At 34.2% G+C, this 17,450-nt stretch overlaps 1 protein-coding gene across 8 annotated transcripts in view; it reads right to left on the bottom strand.

Annotated features, from left to right (window-relative positions):
• The window catches only part of LOC108733787 (glutamate receptor ionotropic, kainate 2-like), a 50,456-nt gene that overhangs the window by 31,146 nt on the left and 1,860 nt on the right, over window positions 1-17,450 (bottom strand). For all 8 annotated transcript variants that reach the window (XM_018465210.2, XM_018465137.2, XM_018465500.2 and 5 more), the window contains exons 2-4: window positions 9,438-9,569; window positions 4,883-5,044; window positions 1,558-1,809 (exon numbers count right to left, since the gene is read on the bottom strand). In XM_018465210.2, the coding sequence (XP_018320712.1) occupies window positions 1,558-1,809; window positions 4,883-5,044; window positions 9,438-9,522 (499 nt within the window). In that variant the 5' untranslated portion in view covers window positions 9,523-9,569. The remainder of the gene's footprint in view (window positions 1-1,557; window positions 1,810-4,882; window positions 5,045-9,437; window positions 9,570-17,450) is intronic.

The following is a 17,450-nucleotide window of genomic DNA, read 5'->3' as shown; positions in this document are numbered from 1 at the left end:
AATGTGAGTGTCAATAACTGCGACATACCTATAAAATTGAGCCTAGTTATTGACACTTATATTTTATTAATAAAGCTTTATTTAATATGATATATTGATTTTTTAGACTAAATAATAGTTCATTATTAAACAATTTATATATATTTTATTATATTTTTATACTTATATAATGATTATTTCACTGATTGAATCGTCGAACGCGCTTCCGTAATTTGCTTAGACCATAACTAAAAAATGGCTTCCGCAGTCACTCCACACTTAAAGATTTTTTTTATTAAGTTTTCTTATTTTTTATTATTGTGCTTGTCATTAATTAGGTACAGAATAAATTTATTTTAATTTTTAAAAAATTTATTAACTCACTTAAGATCTTTTCTTTGTTTTAATTCAACATAAACCTAAAATTGTCAGAAACTGAGCCAGTGTCAATAACTGGGTCTTTTACCTTATAGAAAAAATTACTTCTCAACTGTTCGCAGTTATGATTTACTATTTGCCAGGGATGAAAACACAGGAAAGACTTTCTTAATAGCTTAACTTTTGTTAATTCGCATAATTCGATCGATTCGAAAATAAAAAAAAATCATAAATTATTTTCTAATGGGGTCGTACGTTTTCTGTATACATTTACAAAGATCGGTATCGATTAATCAATGAATTGAACAAAAATGGAAAACACGTAAATGGCAAATGTGTGGCAGTTGTATTGGTACGGAAAGGAGTAGGCAGGGAAGTAACTTTTTGCGCATCAAGAAGGATGAAAAGGAAATACGGAAGCTTCATCATTTCCCTTTTGAATGAGTAAATGAGTCAGAACTAACGACACAAAAGAATTTTTCTCTGTGAGCCATCTGGTCTGTTCTACACCATTTTCGTAAAAATTTATGAACTCCCGAACAGGATATATTGGCAACATAAAATTAAACCGATAGAAGGTGCTCAATTTTTTATGCGGTTAGGCCGTGAGGGGTGAAATTCAGTAGACAGTAACGTTAAAAAATAAACTGTACCTTTTGAATACTTATCTAAGGAAATGTGTTTTAATAAATCCTCTCAATTGTTTTCTCTTGAAAACCAAGACAATATCAAAAGCAAGAAATTGAAAGAACTTTCCCAATAGCATTTGAAATAAAAAAGTTGTAATTAAAAATCGAAAACAATTTTATTGAGAAATACTGAAATTATATTAAAATGAATGTGATACTTGAATTTACAATGTTCGACTTAGTATCCAGTCTTACACGTCTAAAACTGAAAACAAAGAAAATACATGCTGGTCAACTTTGAGGTACCCTTGGCGGAAAAACTAGCCATGGAATCAAAAAACGTACCATTAAAACACTACTACTATTTATTTCTGCAATTATCTCAGACGATTCATCTCGAAGGATAATTTGCATTAGAGTGATACTTCTTTCTTTTAATCATGAAAATATTTTATTGTGTGTTTTAGGGGCTACCTCTTTAAGATCTTTTGTGTAATTGACTCGCTTTCTTTATTATTAGACTCTATTTTTTATGGAATTCCCTAAAAATCAAAGATTTAATTTGCCTTACCGAAATCCTCTTCGTAGATGATCGCGAATCTGGTCCAGTTTAAAAAACTCATAATATCTTGGAAGGCGAGATTGAGCAACTTTTGTGCGGGGTAGAGGTTAATTGAAAATTCCCTGGAGTCAGCTTCGGGATCCAGGCGCACCTCCAGGTGCGGGATGTCGAGAGCGTCGCAAATTGAATGAATGTGGGATGCTAGAAGGGGATCCGAGGGGCCGAATACGGCATGTACACCCATGCGAACTTGACTGCATGCTATAAAAAATTGTTTAGCTCATTTAAGGGTAGCATAGGATAAGTTAGGTTAAAGGAACTCCCAGAGAATGCACTATTAATTCACTTTACCCGATTCACTATTACTGTATCCATAATCATAGTTTTCTTTTTTTTTTTTCAAAGTTTTCATTCATATATACCTACGATAAAGATGGTTTAAGCGGTCGCAACAGTCCTTGTTCTTTTGTTGCTGCGAAAAGGGGCAAGTTTCTTCTTCTGCCTCATCGTAAAGGAAGTATCAACCGCGCATCATTTACGTGAACGACCTAATGGTATGTAATTTTGTCAATACTGGTTGATACATAAAAATCGTCCAGTTCATTTTGAATAAAGGACAAGAGTTTTATTGTTAACTTTAGTAATTACTGCTACTATGAACGGATTTTTTGGTAAAGATTTGATGAGATATTTTTTGAAGTAAATATACGAAAATCAAAAGTAAAGACATCATTTTTAATGGAAAATTGTTTCAGTTGTTGTTCTCTTCGTTACAAAAGTATTTTCCAGGGTGTAAATTTTCCACAATTTCAATATAGGAATAAAAACGTTGAACAATGTACCTAATAAAAAAATTAAGTGCAAATATTTTTCCAACAAATGTGCCATCACTATTGTTCGTACTGATACGTACATATTAAAGTTGTTTTGAGTTATGAGAATAAATTGGTTAATAATCCGGATTATATGTAACACGAAGTAGTGACAGACAGATTAATATCCTGTCGAGGCATGCTATTATGAATGCGTACTTTTTAGCTTTTTGAATTGACAGATTGTGCTATAGTTTATGATGTGTATTTCGAGAAAATATTTTACCGAAAAGCTCTGAGGATTTAGAAGTGTTTATTCGGGAAACAGTTTTGATATGTGATGGTTTTATTAGTGTTTGGATTTATGAGTACCTACATGATCAGCTTTTTGTGTTGTCATTAACAATTTATTCACATAATTAGGAGGTTAAACTATGTTTTAATCATCTTAATTATTTATTGTTTATAAATGTCAAGTATTAAAGTCGATCAACAGTAAGGGGTAGAACACCGTTTGATTTCAGAGGAATAATTGTGAAATTCAATAACAAAGTATTTTTATGGCCTCAAAAGTTTTAATTAAGTAACTTTACTTGCTGAGTTAATTAATTAAAAATAAAACCACAAGAATTGTTTTGTTACACGTAAATCTTTTATAGGTACTTATCTGTTTGATTAATTTACAGTTTTAAATTCTATTTTTTGTGCTAAATCTTTTCAGATTAACATTGATTAATTTGTGTAGGAAAATGTTTTAAGTAATGTATCTTTTGTATGATACAACCTCAAATAGTAGACTATTCATGGTTCACTTCTTGATATTCTGTTAGTATAGGGTTGCCATCCGTCCGGGTTTCCCCGGATTTATCCTAGTTTAGAGAGCATCCGGGGAGCGTCCGGGGAGGGTGGGGTTCATTTGTAATCCGGGTTTAAAAATTTAAAGTCTTGGTCCGCCCGCGACACGCACTATGGTCGCACATCACGATCAACCGACGAACATAACAAAGTATATTAATAATTTGTGTTTTATTTTAAGAATAAAAAAAATCTAACTGATTATTAAAGCAATTTGTAACAAACTGTAATAAGATTCTGTTTGGTAGGTACATTTAAAATGATGATAAAAAATGACTAAATTTAATTTTAAGGTCTGAAAATAAATAAAAAGGTGATTTATGGCATTTCAACTGTTTTTTATTACACTGACTATATTTAAAAAAACCTGTTGACATGTCCGGGTTCTGGACTCTAAAATCCGGGATTTTCACGCTTCTTGTCCTGGTTTCCAAATTTTAGAGATGGCAACCCTATGTTAGTACCACAAATAGGTAGGTTAGGTTAGATTTTTTATATTAAATTTTTGGGGTTTGCTCTACCTTCTTTCTAAAATTACAGAATTTTATGGGAAAACCTCAAAAATTGATTTCTTAGAAGATTAATTATGTTTATGCACTCCCCCTCTCTCTGGGGGATAATTTTATTATACTATCCACCTCCGTGCGGGAGGAAGCCAACCCATTTTACTTTTAAAGTTATTTACATATTTTTTTCTCGCATTTTACTGCTCTCCTGTATAGACGGTATATAATTAAAAATTATTTATAGACAATAACAACGTATTAAATCGTACTTCAAATGGAAGCTTGGCTGTTTTACTTGGACTTGGCGCGACATATTTCGTTATTATTTCTCTCACGAGCGTTTTTACAGGGCACAACTCGTAAAAATATCCTCGGGGATGCGATTTCGTTGGCAATTGTTATTCCTTCAGCTTGCCTGATCCAGGGGGAATCTCACTGACTCGCTTCCTTAAAACTGAACAATAATAACGTCTCGATGGTACTCTACTTTCTTGGCATTTTCTTATAATGTCGTTTTTTTAAATCTATTTTATGTGTGACATTTACAGGTGGTAGAACATAACAGCGTATATATACATTGCTTCGTTTCGTACGTTTTTGTTATTCACCCATTTCGTGTACGTAGTTATTTTCCCTTGAGATGAAGCTCTTGCTTAATGGCTCGTTCTAGGAAATTCGGATCGTAAAAATAAGAACGTGTAGATGTAAATGTAGGCCATCAGTATTAGGAGTATAAACGACAATTTGGATAAAACGAAACAGTTCTTTTAAATTCTTTTTGTTATGGCACGTTTTAGACTGGATATCTGTCGAAAGCGTCGGGAGCGGATTATAATTTCGATCTCTTTGGATTTCATCAGCACGCCCTAGATAGTTTCTACAGAACAGCGACCAACAACGTTTATCGAATAAGTACATACAGTGCGATGAACGCCATCTGTAGAATAGTAATGAGCTCACAAATTTCTACAGATTACATGCTGATGGGATTCAAAGAGATTGAAATTATGATCTGCGGTTTCCACAGCCTTTCCAGAACTTCCTTGGTCTTCAGTTGTGATCAAATTTTATAGAAATAAATAATTTATTTACTTTTATTTAAACACTTTGCGTATTAAGTAGGTAGTGCAATGTTAGGAATTAATGGTCTTTAAGATTTACCTTTTTTGCACGCATGAAAGCTATCGTCTTTTTTGACGTATTGTATATCGTACACCAGATTTGTTTTGGGTAAAAGGCTTCGATCTTTGTTGATTTTATGGACTGCATACTTGAAAGCAATTTCGACGCTGCCGTTTCTTTCCTCTTCCGTAAATATTGCTCCTGGAACAAAATGAACTGCAGTTACGTTGCAAGTATATAAAATTTTGCGAGACATAAAAATATGTGACATATAACGAAATGCGAAAATTAATTTGACGAAAATCCCGATGTTGGATGATTAAAATGACCTAATTTTTGAAGATGTACTTCTTTTGGTGTTCTTTTAATAAGCAACGGAAGTTGCGCGCGCAGAATGCGACGGAAATTGCGTCATAGCTCAATCATAATCTAAAATATTGTTTAAATAAATACGTACATTGCTGTTATTATGCATATATACCAATGCAATGTGCTTATAGCATAATAACTTTTTCCAACACGTACAGAAGTACACAAAACCTCTTTTATTTAGATTTTTGTTTATAGTACCCTATAGAAGGGCTGAGTATAAGCTGAATTCATAAGATGAAGGTAAACTGATACCTTAGGCTATTTGTTCAATTTTAACAGTAGAGTGGAAGCTCTTGTTGCGGTAAAGTTTTCATTAATTTTGAAACACAACATAAAGCGTTTCTTTTAAGTCAGTTTAAAGAAAAAACAGAGAAAAGTTGTCTGATTTTTTTCAAAAAGGGAACTGTCGAGTCCTTAAAAATAAGCACATGTTCTACTACTTGCGATTATAACTTGAATTTTTTTAATATACTACTTACTAGTACGAGATTTTCTGGGATAATTGGGAATTTTGAATCGGTGACAGTTAATTTAAGAATGTAATGCTTCCTTTGAGTTAAAATTTTAACTTTAACAATTGGTTTCAGAATTAAAAAAGGGAATATGTTCTCATCACTTATTTCCAGAAATAAAATATTGGTACTAAATATTATAATATTTACAAGATAATTTACCAGGTCAATTGAAAAGTCCCCGGCCTAACACATAGATGGCGGCACCAGAACTAAATCCATATGATTTTCAGTTAGTCCTAACCTTCAAAAGACGCGTCTATAAATTTGACGGCTGTCGGATGATTAGTTTGTGAATTATAGCATTTTTAGTGAAGCAACTGTTGTTATTGGGGAAAAAATGGATAAAAAGGAATTTCGCGTGTTGATAAAATATTGCTTTTTGAAGGGAAAAAATACAGTTGAAGCAAAAACTTGGCTTGATAACGAATTTCCGGACACTGCCCCAGGAAAATCAACCATCAATGATTGGTATGCTAAGTTTAGACGTGGTGAAATGAGCACCGAAGACGGTGAACGCAGTGGACGCCCAAAAGAGGCTGTTACGGACGAAAACATTAAAAAAATCCACAAAATGATTTTGAATGACCGTAAATTGAAATTGAATGAAATAGCAGACACTCTACAGATATCAACGGAACGTATACATCACATCATTCACGAATATTTGGGTATGAGAAAGCTCTGTGCAAAGTGGGTGCCGCGCGAGCTCACTTTTGACCAAAAACAACGACGAGTTGATGATTCAGAGCAGTGTTTGAAGATGATCACGCGTAATAAACCCGAGTTTTTGCGTCGATATGTGACAATGGATGAAACATGGCTCCATCATTTCACTCCGAAGTCCAATCGACAGTCATCGGAGTGGACTGCACACGATGAACCCGCTCCAAAGCGTGAAGAAACGCAACAGTCGGCTGGCAAGTTTATGGCGTCTGTATTTTGGGATGCGCGTGGAATAATTTTCATTGACTACCTTGAAAAAGGAAGGACCATCAACAGCGACTATTACATAGCGTTATTGGACCGTTTGAAGGACGAAATCGCCGAGAAACGACCGCATTTGCAGAAAAAGAAAGTCCTGTTTCACCAAGGCAATGCACCGTCACAAGTCAGTGAAAACGATGGCAAAAATTCATGAATTGGGCTTCGAATTGCTTCCGCATCCACCGTATTCTCCAGATCTGGCCCCCAGCGACTACTCCTGTTCTCAGATCTTAAAAGAATGCTCGTTGGGAAAAAATTTTCGTCGAATGAAGAGGTAATCGCCGAAACTGAGGCCTATTTTGAAGCAAAGGACAAATCGTACTACAAAAATGGTATCGAAAAGTTGGAGGATCGCTATAATCAGTGTATCACCCTTGAAGGGAATTATGTTGAATAAAAAAAACGAATTTTGCAAAAAAAATGTATTTTACTATTTTAGGCCGGGGAGTTTTCAATTGACCTTATTAAACATTAAAGTTTCTGCGTTAAACGGTTTCAATGATAATGGGGAATGACAAAGACGCAGATAGCCAGAAGGCAGAACCGAGGGACGCATGATCTCATGTGGGTTCCGATATGAGGTATTGGAATCCTACTTGTAATTATTACATTCCTTTCATTTCTTATCTTAATCAGAATCCTTGTCTTATAAAAGATATCCTGTGTTTGCAAAGTCATTTAAGAGAACGAGGAGGGATTTGTGTCATGGTCATCAAAGGCGTGACCTTGTTTTTACTGTAAAGCATCTTTGCCACGTGCGCGCCAATTTAAATAACGCGAACCTTGGGAAACAATGTACGGCTTCGTCACATTTTCCGCTGAATCGGTTAAATGGTTCATTTCCAACTCCAATTAAGAAACTGCCTGCTTGCTAGTCTTTCCATCACCCGACGCCCAAGCGAATAACCCTAAACCCTAAACCAACACGGGAATGACCGTTGTGATGTGGATATCAAAACTACCTATAGCCGCACACTTTTTGTGCGGGTCGGAAAGTTTATTAGCAGACGCTAATTGCTTAATTAACCGTTGTTCACTAATTAGTAACCGCCCTAACTCATATAGTACTGATAATGTTTCTTTTTATGTCTAATTTAACGGTAAAATAGATCAGTAAATGGGCTTCAAAGCGAGAGCAGGGACAATAAAACGTTCAAATATTTTTAATCTTTTATGCTCTTGTACTCGTACATGTGTTTATATCACTCTAATTTATTTATATCACTGATCAGCTGAATTCGAATTCTCCCGAATAGTCTTCAATCTTCTCGAAAATTCTGGAACTCCTATTGTTAAGCGGCAAATATGTGTCAGTCAGGGTATGATTTATTTGCGTCGGTCATCGATCGGTCTCTGCCCGCGGGCATACTCAAGAACCGTCCGGAATCAATCTATTGATTGATCACACGCACGTGTTTGCACGTAACATTATATAAAATATTTCAGTTGGTAACATTTCATTTTTTTTTATTTGATTCACAATCTACAATAATCAATCAATATTGATGGAATATACGTTCAGCTCTGTTTATGGATTTAGTTCTGATTTTTATTTCTAAATAGTATTCAACTTAATCGTAAGGATTATCTTTTTTTTATCTGATCCGATGGTGTAAAAATATGTTCTTGGAATGTTCGTTATAGACAAAAAACAGAGGTGCTATTATTTGCAGACTCATCGAAGCGAGATGTCAGCTTGAACTAATCTGAAGTTAGTCTTCCCTGATAATAAAAGATCCATCAATGATTTACTGAAGTGGGTAGCGGTAATAAAATTTGATGACCGAATATAATTAATGGAAAATAAAATTATATTTTCTCTGGATGTACGTATGTGTTTAATTGCTCTTTTCCTGTCTGCTCCATTAATTTTTGAAAGGGTTTCGCCTTGTTTGATCGTGTCGACCTTAATTTGAAATGTTAAAATTAAGACTGACGTAAAAAAAAATTATCAGAAATTATCTTTAAGTTAGTTAACCTCTATAACTGTTTTACGATTGCTTTTTGGTAATACGTTGCTGTTGGCTTGCGAAATCGATTAGTAGAAGAGTCCTTTAACGTGAAGAAGCACTTTTCAAAGGGCGTGGGCTAATAAGGGGCTTTTCTTCGCTCATGCTGAGCTCCAAGGAGTACCTTTTACAATAACTCGATATATAGATTCTTATAGAAAATCCATAATACTTTCTGTGTCCAATATGTCTATAACAATAACTAATCCCCCATGCTCCAGAAGTTGTTCTACCACTCCTATTCCTTATCGAATTTCATCAGGCCCTCTGTTCTTCTACATTTTCTAATATCTCCTCATTTCTAATCTCTTCACTGTAGGTATTTTTGTCATCCGTCAAAAATACCGCATCTCAAGCGCTTTTTACTTTTTGATTTTAGTCGCACGCATTGTCACATTTTGCACCGGTACATAACCTTGAACCAAACATAAATTTTTAAAAAAATCTTGAATTTCCAAATTAATCGCCTGTGATCCCAAAAGGGTTAATGTTTCTTTAAATATGACTACACCCCTCATTGCAAAATTTTTTTTTCTTAATTAATTTGAGGTAATTTGTAGTGGAAAAATTAAAAATAAAAGTGAATTTTGATTATTAATATTTAATGTTAACCACTAGGACTTTAAATGAGTTTCAAATAGTAAACGGTACAATATGAGTTACGATAGTTTTATAATGCAGAATTGTTTAGTGTATTCCTTGGTGATTACCTACCGATTTTAATAATTGGTGGTAGTGCTAGTGCTGCAAGAATTGTATGGGCGAAACCAAATATGGCCCAGCAGATGCCAAACTGCATGGCTCATCTCGGTTTCTCTAGATCCTGTTATTCGTCCACAATTGAATCTGAAACAAGAACTGATTTTATTTCTCTTAATTAAAGGATCTTATTTATGGATACATAGAAAATACCACAACAAGGTCCATTTGTATGGATATCTACTTGCTGAAACGAATCCCGACGTAGCTAACCACTACGTGATAGGCACGTTCCCATATTCGAATAAAATAATTCGAAGTGGTCTGTATTCTGTCGAAACTGCCGGACGCGGATCGCGATTTCGATCTTTTTGGATCTCACCAGCGCGTCGCAGGCAGCTCCGGCAGAACACAGACCAACTTTTACCTGCTATCTTAACAGCGCGTTTTAGAAAATACCACAAATGGCGCGGTAAACGCCATCCGTAGTGCGATGCTACATTTTAGGATTACGTATGCTCCAACAAGGTCCATTTAAATATATGGATATCTACTTGCTGAAACGAATCCCGGCGTAGCTAACCTCTACGTGATAGCCACTTCACCATAATCGAATAAAATAATTATTTATTACGTGGCTATCAAGTTGAGGTTAGCTACGTCGGGATTCATTTCAGCAAGTAGATACAGATGGCGTTTACCGCGCCATTGACGGTATTTTCTAAAACGCGCTGTTAAGACAGCAGGTAAAAGTTGGTCTGTGTTCTGTCGGAGCTGTCTGCGATGCGCTGATGAGATCCAAAAAGATCGAAATCTCAATCGGCGTCTGGCAGTTTCGACAGAAAAATACAGACCACTTCGAATTATTTTATGGATACATAGTTTGTAAAGGATGTGTTTTTTGATCGACAATTTCAAATTTGGTCGGGCAAGGGTAAACAATTTTTTCATGTTTACCACATGTTCATACAATGTCGGTAAATATTTTACAAACAGTCCCTGAACACGCTCCGAATGTTTGTACAGTGTAGATGGAAAGTGTGTTTATTTTCCGATGTAAAACGGTTTTGCGTAGATACTAAATGCCTTTTCCGGAAAATAAATCGAAATAGAAGACGAGTTGTGAATGTCCCCGGGGACCATCAGGAAAAAATGCGGAAACGGACAATGACAAATGGCGGAATATTAAACAAAAAAAAAAAAAAACTATTACCACCAAACCATTGTGCAGTTTTAAGCACGGATTTCTGGCGTTTTTCGAGCGAGAATGGAAATGCAAAAATAGTTTCGTTTTGTTTCGTGGTGTAAACAATTGTTATTTTCATATACTCTTTAAAGTTACGTTTATACTGGGAAAACATTATCTCAAACGACAATCTATTGCTACGTTAAGCGAAACATATGAAGGTTTAGAAAGTTCTCTTTTTTAATTAGAGATTCGTAAAGGATTGGTATTAAGTATGTAGACTGAAAGGGGTGGTTTTCTTTTAGAATAGTCCAATAAAAAAAAGACAATTTGAAGTGGCATTTTCTAGTTTTTTTCTATTAGTTTTTTTGTAATTTCTTTGATTTGATAAAAGGGTGCCATACGATAATATTGAATACTTTTTCAAGTATTTTAAAATAAATATGTAATGAATTTCACGTCAGTACATAGTCTGTATAGGTAGGCAATTTTAACAATAAAAAAAAATAGTTTTATGCTCAAGATCGGCTAATTCGGAAATTGGTAGAAAAATATTCTCGGACATGAAAGGTTACTGAGAAACATATAAGAAACAGAAACAGGAGTTAAAAGGGGCAGATGCAAATCTAGGTTACATTACTGATCCCAAATAGTTTGCTGAAGACTAAGTGATGATGAATATATTTCTTCCACTAGGAACTGTGTCCTATTTCTATAGTGTTGCACTTTGAATTGCGTGACGATATTTTCTAAATGTCTGCCTTTGGTGTATTTTCATTTTTTAAAGGTAGTACTGTATGCACGCATTGAACCGAGTGAGAAACCAGACAAAGAAATGGCATGTTGTGAAAAATTAAGTTAAGTGAATAATACCGTTAGGCATTATAAATTTACTTTAAAGAATCAACATTACGGTTTTAATTAGTCAAGCGAAGTAGGGTGCGAACTCTCCGTCTCCGTAGTAATTAGTGAGCTGTCTGTTCAAAATTAAGGAACGTAGGAACAAAGGTCCGTTATTGAGAGTGGCTTGCGAATCTGAACCGGTCGTTCGGAAAACGACCCGGTCGAATCGGCGGGAGACAAACAGAAAGGCGATAATTTTTTTAGAAAAAAAGTAGGTGCGAATCACTACCGCTGAGCCGCAAACAAAAGCCGTTGAAATTACGGTAGACTGCCTAAAAACAAAAAAGAAGTCTGAATCCGATATTCGGTCAACCTTGGGGCGTCCCTGACCCAAAATGGCGTTCTAACGGATGATCAAAATAAATTCATTACGGGTTTCTTATCAGGAAGGATATAAGAAGTTTTACGTAGAGGAGGGAATATAGGGACAGTTAGCCAATAGAATCTAGGCATCTACTACTACATCGCTTTCCTCCTTGAGTGATAAGCAAAATTGGTCTAGGTCACACACACACCTAATGTAAATAAGAATAACAATTTTGTTAATAAAGCTATTGTTATGTGTGTACCCGAGTAGAATTTATTTTTGGGAACAAATGGGGTTCCAAATGGGATACCCAAACGGTTCCCTATTGGAAATGTAACGCTTTCCCCACCTGGGACCCGGTAGGGAAAGACCTAACCTCAAATTTTCTTTTTCATGTATTAAAGATAACTCCCGATTTTTCACTAAATCTTCTGACACGTAAACATGTTCCCGACGTCTTTCTTGCGATGAGTTTGTTGGCGTGGTGCATAAATAAATTATTGAGAATATCGATGTTGATATACGAAAAAAAAAGGGTATGTCTAAACTGTTTTGTAAACTACTAGTAGTTTTATGGTCACAAACGCACGCTACCCCCACTTGCTCTTCAAAATGTTTTCTTGGGTTACAATAAAACAAGTCTAAGTATAGTAATACTAATATAGTTAGGGAAATCCCCATTGGGTCCTAATAAATACTTTCCAATAAATGGCTAACTGTTACATGAAAGTATAAAAATAATTATTAATAGGATACAGTAAATAAAATAACTATTTATTATTTATAAATTAAATAATTATTAATTATTCTTCAATAAGATTGTAGCTGAGAAGTGCAGTTTGGGCAAAGTTTGGGATTGCCCTAAAATACGCAGATCAAAATTCATTGGGTATATGTGGAAAATGCCCAACTTGGGTAAATTCAACAATCTCCAATAGGGACCCAATTGGAGTTAGGGAATTCCCAAAATAAATTCTACTCGGGTATCTATAAGAGATCTTTCTAAGAGAAATTTTCTCCAATTCTCAAATATTACCGAGATAGCAACAGGCAACTGCAACAATTTTACTTTATTGCTTTAGTATAAGTTTTCTAAAGTAAATTAATATCTTTCTGGAAAAAGAAAACTCAGACGGAAGGGACAATTTTTAATTTACTTAATTAGATTTGTCAAATTCAACAACACAGCTACGAAACGATTTAAATATTTACGACTGGGAGAGGATATTAAACATTAAAATTTCAATTTAAGAAAGAGGAAATGGAAACGTTTCCGGAAGCGTCTCATAGATAAGTCAAACGTCAGCTGTAGATGTTGATCAATCTTCATCTCGTAGCAATAATAATTACTAGTTTCCTTTTAGATCAAATGTATTTCGCACTTAGATATGAATGAATAAACCACAACTTGTGAATAATAAGAAACATGGAATTGTTACAATTGGAACCATCATACATATTTTGAAGTGTTTTAAGTATTGAAAATCGCTAGATATAGCACGGTCCAGTGTTAAAGGGGGATGTTAAAAACACTATAGATAGAAAGAGGATTAAACCAGAGAAAATATTAGAAAGAGGAAGAACAGAGAGCGTCATAGAAGTCAATAGGAAATAAATGATACAAATTTTATTTTTGTCATATTAGCGCGGAAAGCTCATTTTGCATGCTATGAAATAGGGAAGAAATGGCCTCTTTTCAGCCGTGTTTTAGTCGGGAGGCAATGAAATTCGTCTTTTCAGCGCATGCGCTGGTTTATGGGCATGCGCAGAAATCAGTTGTTCAATGACAACCTAACCTAACCTAACCTCTAAATTATTTACTCTTATTTCGCCAACTATCAATTTAATAACGAGCTTTCCGCACAAACATGACAAAAAATAGTGTACGTACCTCGAGAAGAAACAGGGCCTTCGGCTCGGGTGGCAATTCACATGCAGTCTGAAATAACCCTGTTTCTTCCCTCGATACGTAATGTACTATTCCTTCCAGAAATTTCGACATTCATCAAGTATTCAGTAATGATCAATAGACATTATTACAATAGTGTGTTGAATATTTTACTAATTGAGAATTTAGACTTATTAGCGATCGGATAAATTTAGACAAATTTTTACAAAAATTCATTTAGCTTCGTAACATTTAGAATTCCTCCGACGAATGAAAAATTGAAACAACGAGCGGAATCTGAAGATTTTTTCAGAAAAAAAAAAAAATTTGAAAGGGTTTAATAAATTCTTAACATTGTTCAAAAATAAAAAAGTGTACGTTTGTAGGTATTTAAAAATGTCTTCTAAGAAGAGTTGGAGAAAGAAGGAAAAAAAGAAATTGACCCTATAATTCCTTAAAATGTGAAGTTATTGCATCATTTAAAATTCCGTAATACGTCGCCAAATTCCATAAAACAAACGAACGGTGTCGTAAATCAATTTTTTATAGCCTCCATCTTTTACAAATTTATTCCGCAAACGGCCGAAGGAACGCATTTTACAGGGATATAATGTTTGCTTACGTAGACATTCTGGTAAGCGAAAGTGATAAACCACTTCGAATAAATTATTGTTAATATCACTTTTTGTGCCTAAGACGGATCGAATCTTCTGGACATTCGCATTTTTTCTAATATAGTCGACATCTGACGTTGAATATAACAAGAAAGCATTTCGTTGTCAAAAAGCGTCGCCTTTATTACTGGCTGTGTACTTTCCTCCATAAATTATTGTATCACACACGATTTTCTTCATTCGTCATGCTCTAAGTCTTAAGAAGAATTAAATTGAGATAGTGTAGGATGCGATCGATTAAAAAATTAGTTAATATATAATTTTACTGAAGGCACATATTCATTGAAATCTATCGTCAAGGGTTCTTCAAAGTGTCAGATTTTTCTTCTTTGGAGAAAGTAGAGAGGGACAAGAAAAAGAATTGTTATTGAAAATTTCTATATCGTATTTCCTGTATATTACAATTTTTACATCAAGGATTTCCTTTTACATATTTCAGTTCTATTTATATAACCTATATTAAATCGGCTATACTAAAATCGATTCATACATTCACAGAATGTTCTTGACTATTTCCAGAATGTTTGTTTGTCATGCAGTCTGCGTATGTCGTTTCGGTGTATGATTTATGGCAATGGGCCACCCGCATAAGAAGATTTAATCGTATCGATGGTCGCCCGCGGCACTCACTCACAACAGAATATTAATAAAATATCTATTTATTGCAAAAAATTATGCCTTTTATAATGGTCATAATTAACAGGGTATTATTATTCGATAAGATACAGAAATTTGGAATCATTAGATTATTCTAGACATTCGGGTTTTCTAAATATGGGTTACCTTCCAATTATTTATAGATGTGCAAAGTACAAAATCTTTTGGTTAATTGACTTTTCAAAATCGATTTTCTGTGTCAAATGTCTCTTGCAGCCCGGGCAGCTTACAAAATCCATTTACAAATTGTCTTAGTGTTTAAGTTAATTTGTTCCTAAACAAAACTTAAATTGTAAAGTTCGGGAAAGGAACCAAAATACAATTTCCAGCAGAATACAATTCATTTGAAGAAGACCCCGAGGCGTGCTAAACTTTGCAAATGTCTTTTCTTTTGGCTGAATGCTTTAAAAAAAAAATGATTCCTTCGCTGTTATCCATTTTTAAAACATTTCTTCGTGCATTTATAAAATCTTGCTCATTAAAACAGTACGGCGACGTATAACAGTGATATTTTACATATCTAGGATAAAGTTAGAAATTATAAAAGTATTTGCTACTCGTTAGGGTGCTATAATTATTATCACAGCGTGGATTTCTTCAGAATATTCCTTATTAAGCAGATACTTCGAAGTTTCTACTTGAAAACTATTTCCATCCCGTTAAAGGGGAATTAATTGGAAACTTCAGGATATGCTAATTATAATTATAGAATACACCAGTGATATATATATATATATATATAGAGGAGATAAATTATTGCAAAGGTATGTCTTGGATTTTTATTGTTAGGTGAGGATGCAATTAATGCCAGAACTGGCCGACAAGGGTTTCCACAGTTTTAAGAACATTATCATCACAAGGTCGTTAGTCCTAAAACTGGTTGAACATGCACCTCCACTCTTTCCTATCCTGAGCTAACCTTAGCATTTCACTAAAACTAGAACATCCCACATCCTTAACTATTTGTGAACAGTAACCTAATCTAGGTGTAACTCTCTTCCACTTGGTGTCGTGTCCTATACCTACCTATGTATCTCGCCTATTTGTTATTGACTTATTTTTGTTAAAGGCGACTCGACTCTGCGCTATATTTTATATCCCTACTGCTCCTTCTATCTCGAGTTATTGGACTGTCTAGATACTGAAAATTAGTCACTTCTTCTATTTTTGCGTTTCCTATCTTTATACTCATTCCTTACTTTGTCTTCCCTTGTATGCTGGTATTTTTGTTTTACTTTTATTTCTTTTTGTACAATACTCTCTTGTTAATACCGCTTCCATTTTATGTAAGGTTATCTCTAACTCCTCTTTGCTAGATCCTAATACTGCTATATCATCCGTAAAAAGCACATTAATCTTTTGCCCCTGTATACGTATCCCTAAAGTTGTCCTGCCTTTATCACGTCTTCGAGATACAAATTAAAAATTATATTCTAAGTGTAATTAAAATAATTCAATTAATTTCAAATGTATATATTGTTAAATGACAGTTATCAAAGTATTTCGTATTATTTATAACATTTTTCTTTTTTATTTTCAGTGGAAGCAACCTATGCCGAAATGGTGAGTTCTCTTATTGCTTACATATTGCTTCTGAATCCCTTGACTGCCTGGAAGGGTAGTCGGAAAGTGCTTTCGGGGATTTTTTCTATCTTCCCTAAAACATCAAATGTACTTCTGATGACAAGTTCAACTTTTATTGATGATTTTGATAGGTACAGTAATATTCAAATGAAATGTTAATTTAAATTAAGACTCGTCAGTTAGTCGTAAAACGAGCTGAAATTCAGATTGATGAATAATTTTTTTACTAATTGGAAAATAAATGAAATACATACTTTCCCTAGTAAAATATATATTTAATGCAAAAAATTATACCTTTTATAATGGTCACAATTAACAGGGTATTATTATTCGATAAGATACAGAAATTAGGAATAATAAGATTATTCTAGACATTAGGATGCGATCGATTAAAACATTAGTTAATAATTAATCAAAATTAATTTTACTGAAGGCACCTTCATTGAAATCTATCGTCGAGAGTTTTCCAAAATGTTAGATTATCTCTGGAGAAAGCAGGGAGAGACAAGCAAAAGAATTGTTTTTGAAAATTTCTTATATCGTTTTCCTGTATGTTACAATTTTCACATCAAGGATTTCCTTTTAAATATTTCAGTTCTATTTATATAACCTATATTAAATCGGCTATACTAAAATCGATTCATACATTCACAGAATGTTCTTGACTATTTCCAGAATGTTTGTTTGTCATGCAGTCTGCGTATGTCGTTTCGGTGTATGATTTATGGCAATGGGCCACCCGCATACGAAGATTCAATCGTATCGATGGTCGCCCGCGGCACTCACTCGCAACAGGATATTAATAAAATATATATTTAATGCAAAAAAT

The sequence above is a fragment of the Agrilus planipennis genome, unplaced genomic scaffold (assembly GCF_000699045.2).
Source record: "Agrilus planipennis isolate EAB-ADULT unplaced genomic scaffold, Apla_2.0 scaffold2, whole genome shotgun sequence".
Classification (NCBI taxonomy): Eukaryota; Metazoa; Arthropoda; class Insecta; order Coleoptera; family Buprestidae; genus Agrilus; species Agrilus planipennis.
Note: the sequence above shows the minus strand (reverse complement) of the source record. Positions and strands in the feature narration are given on the sequence as shown.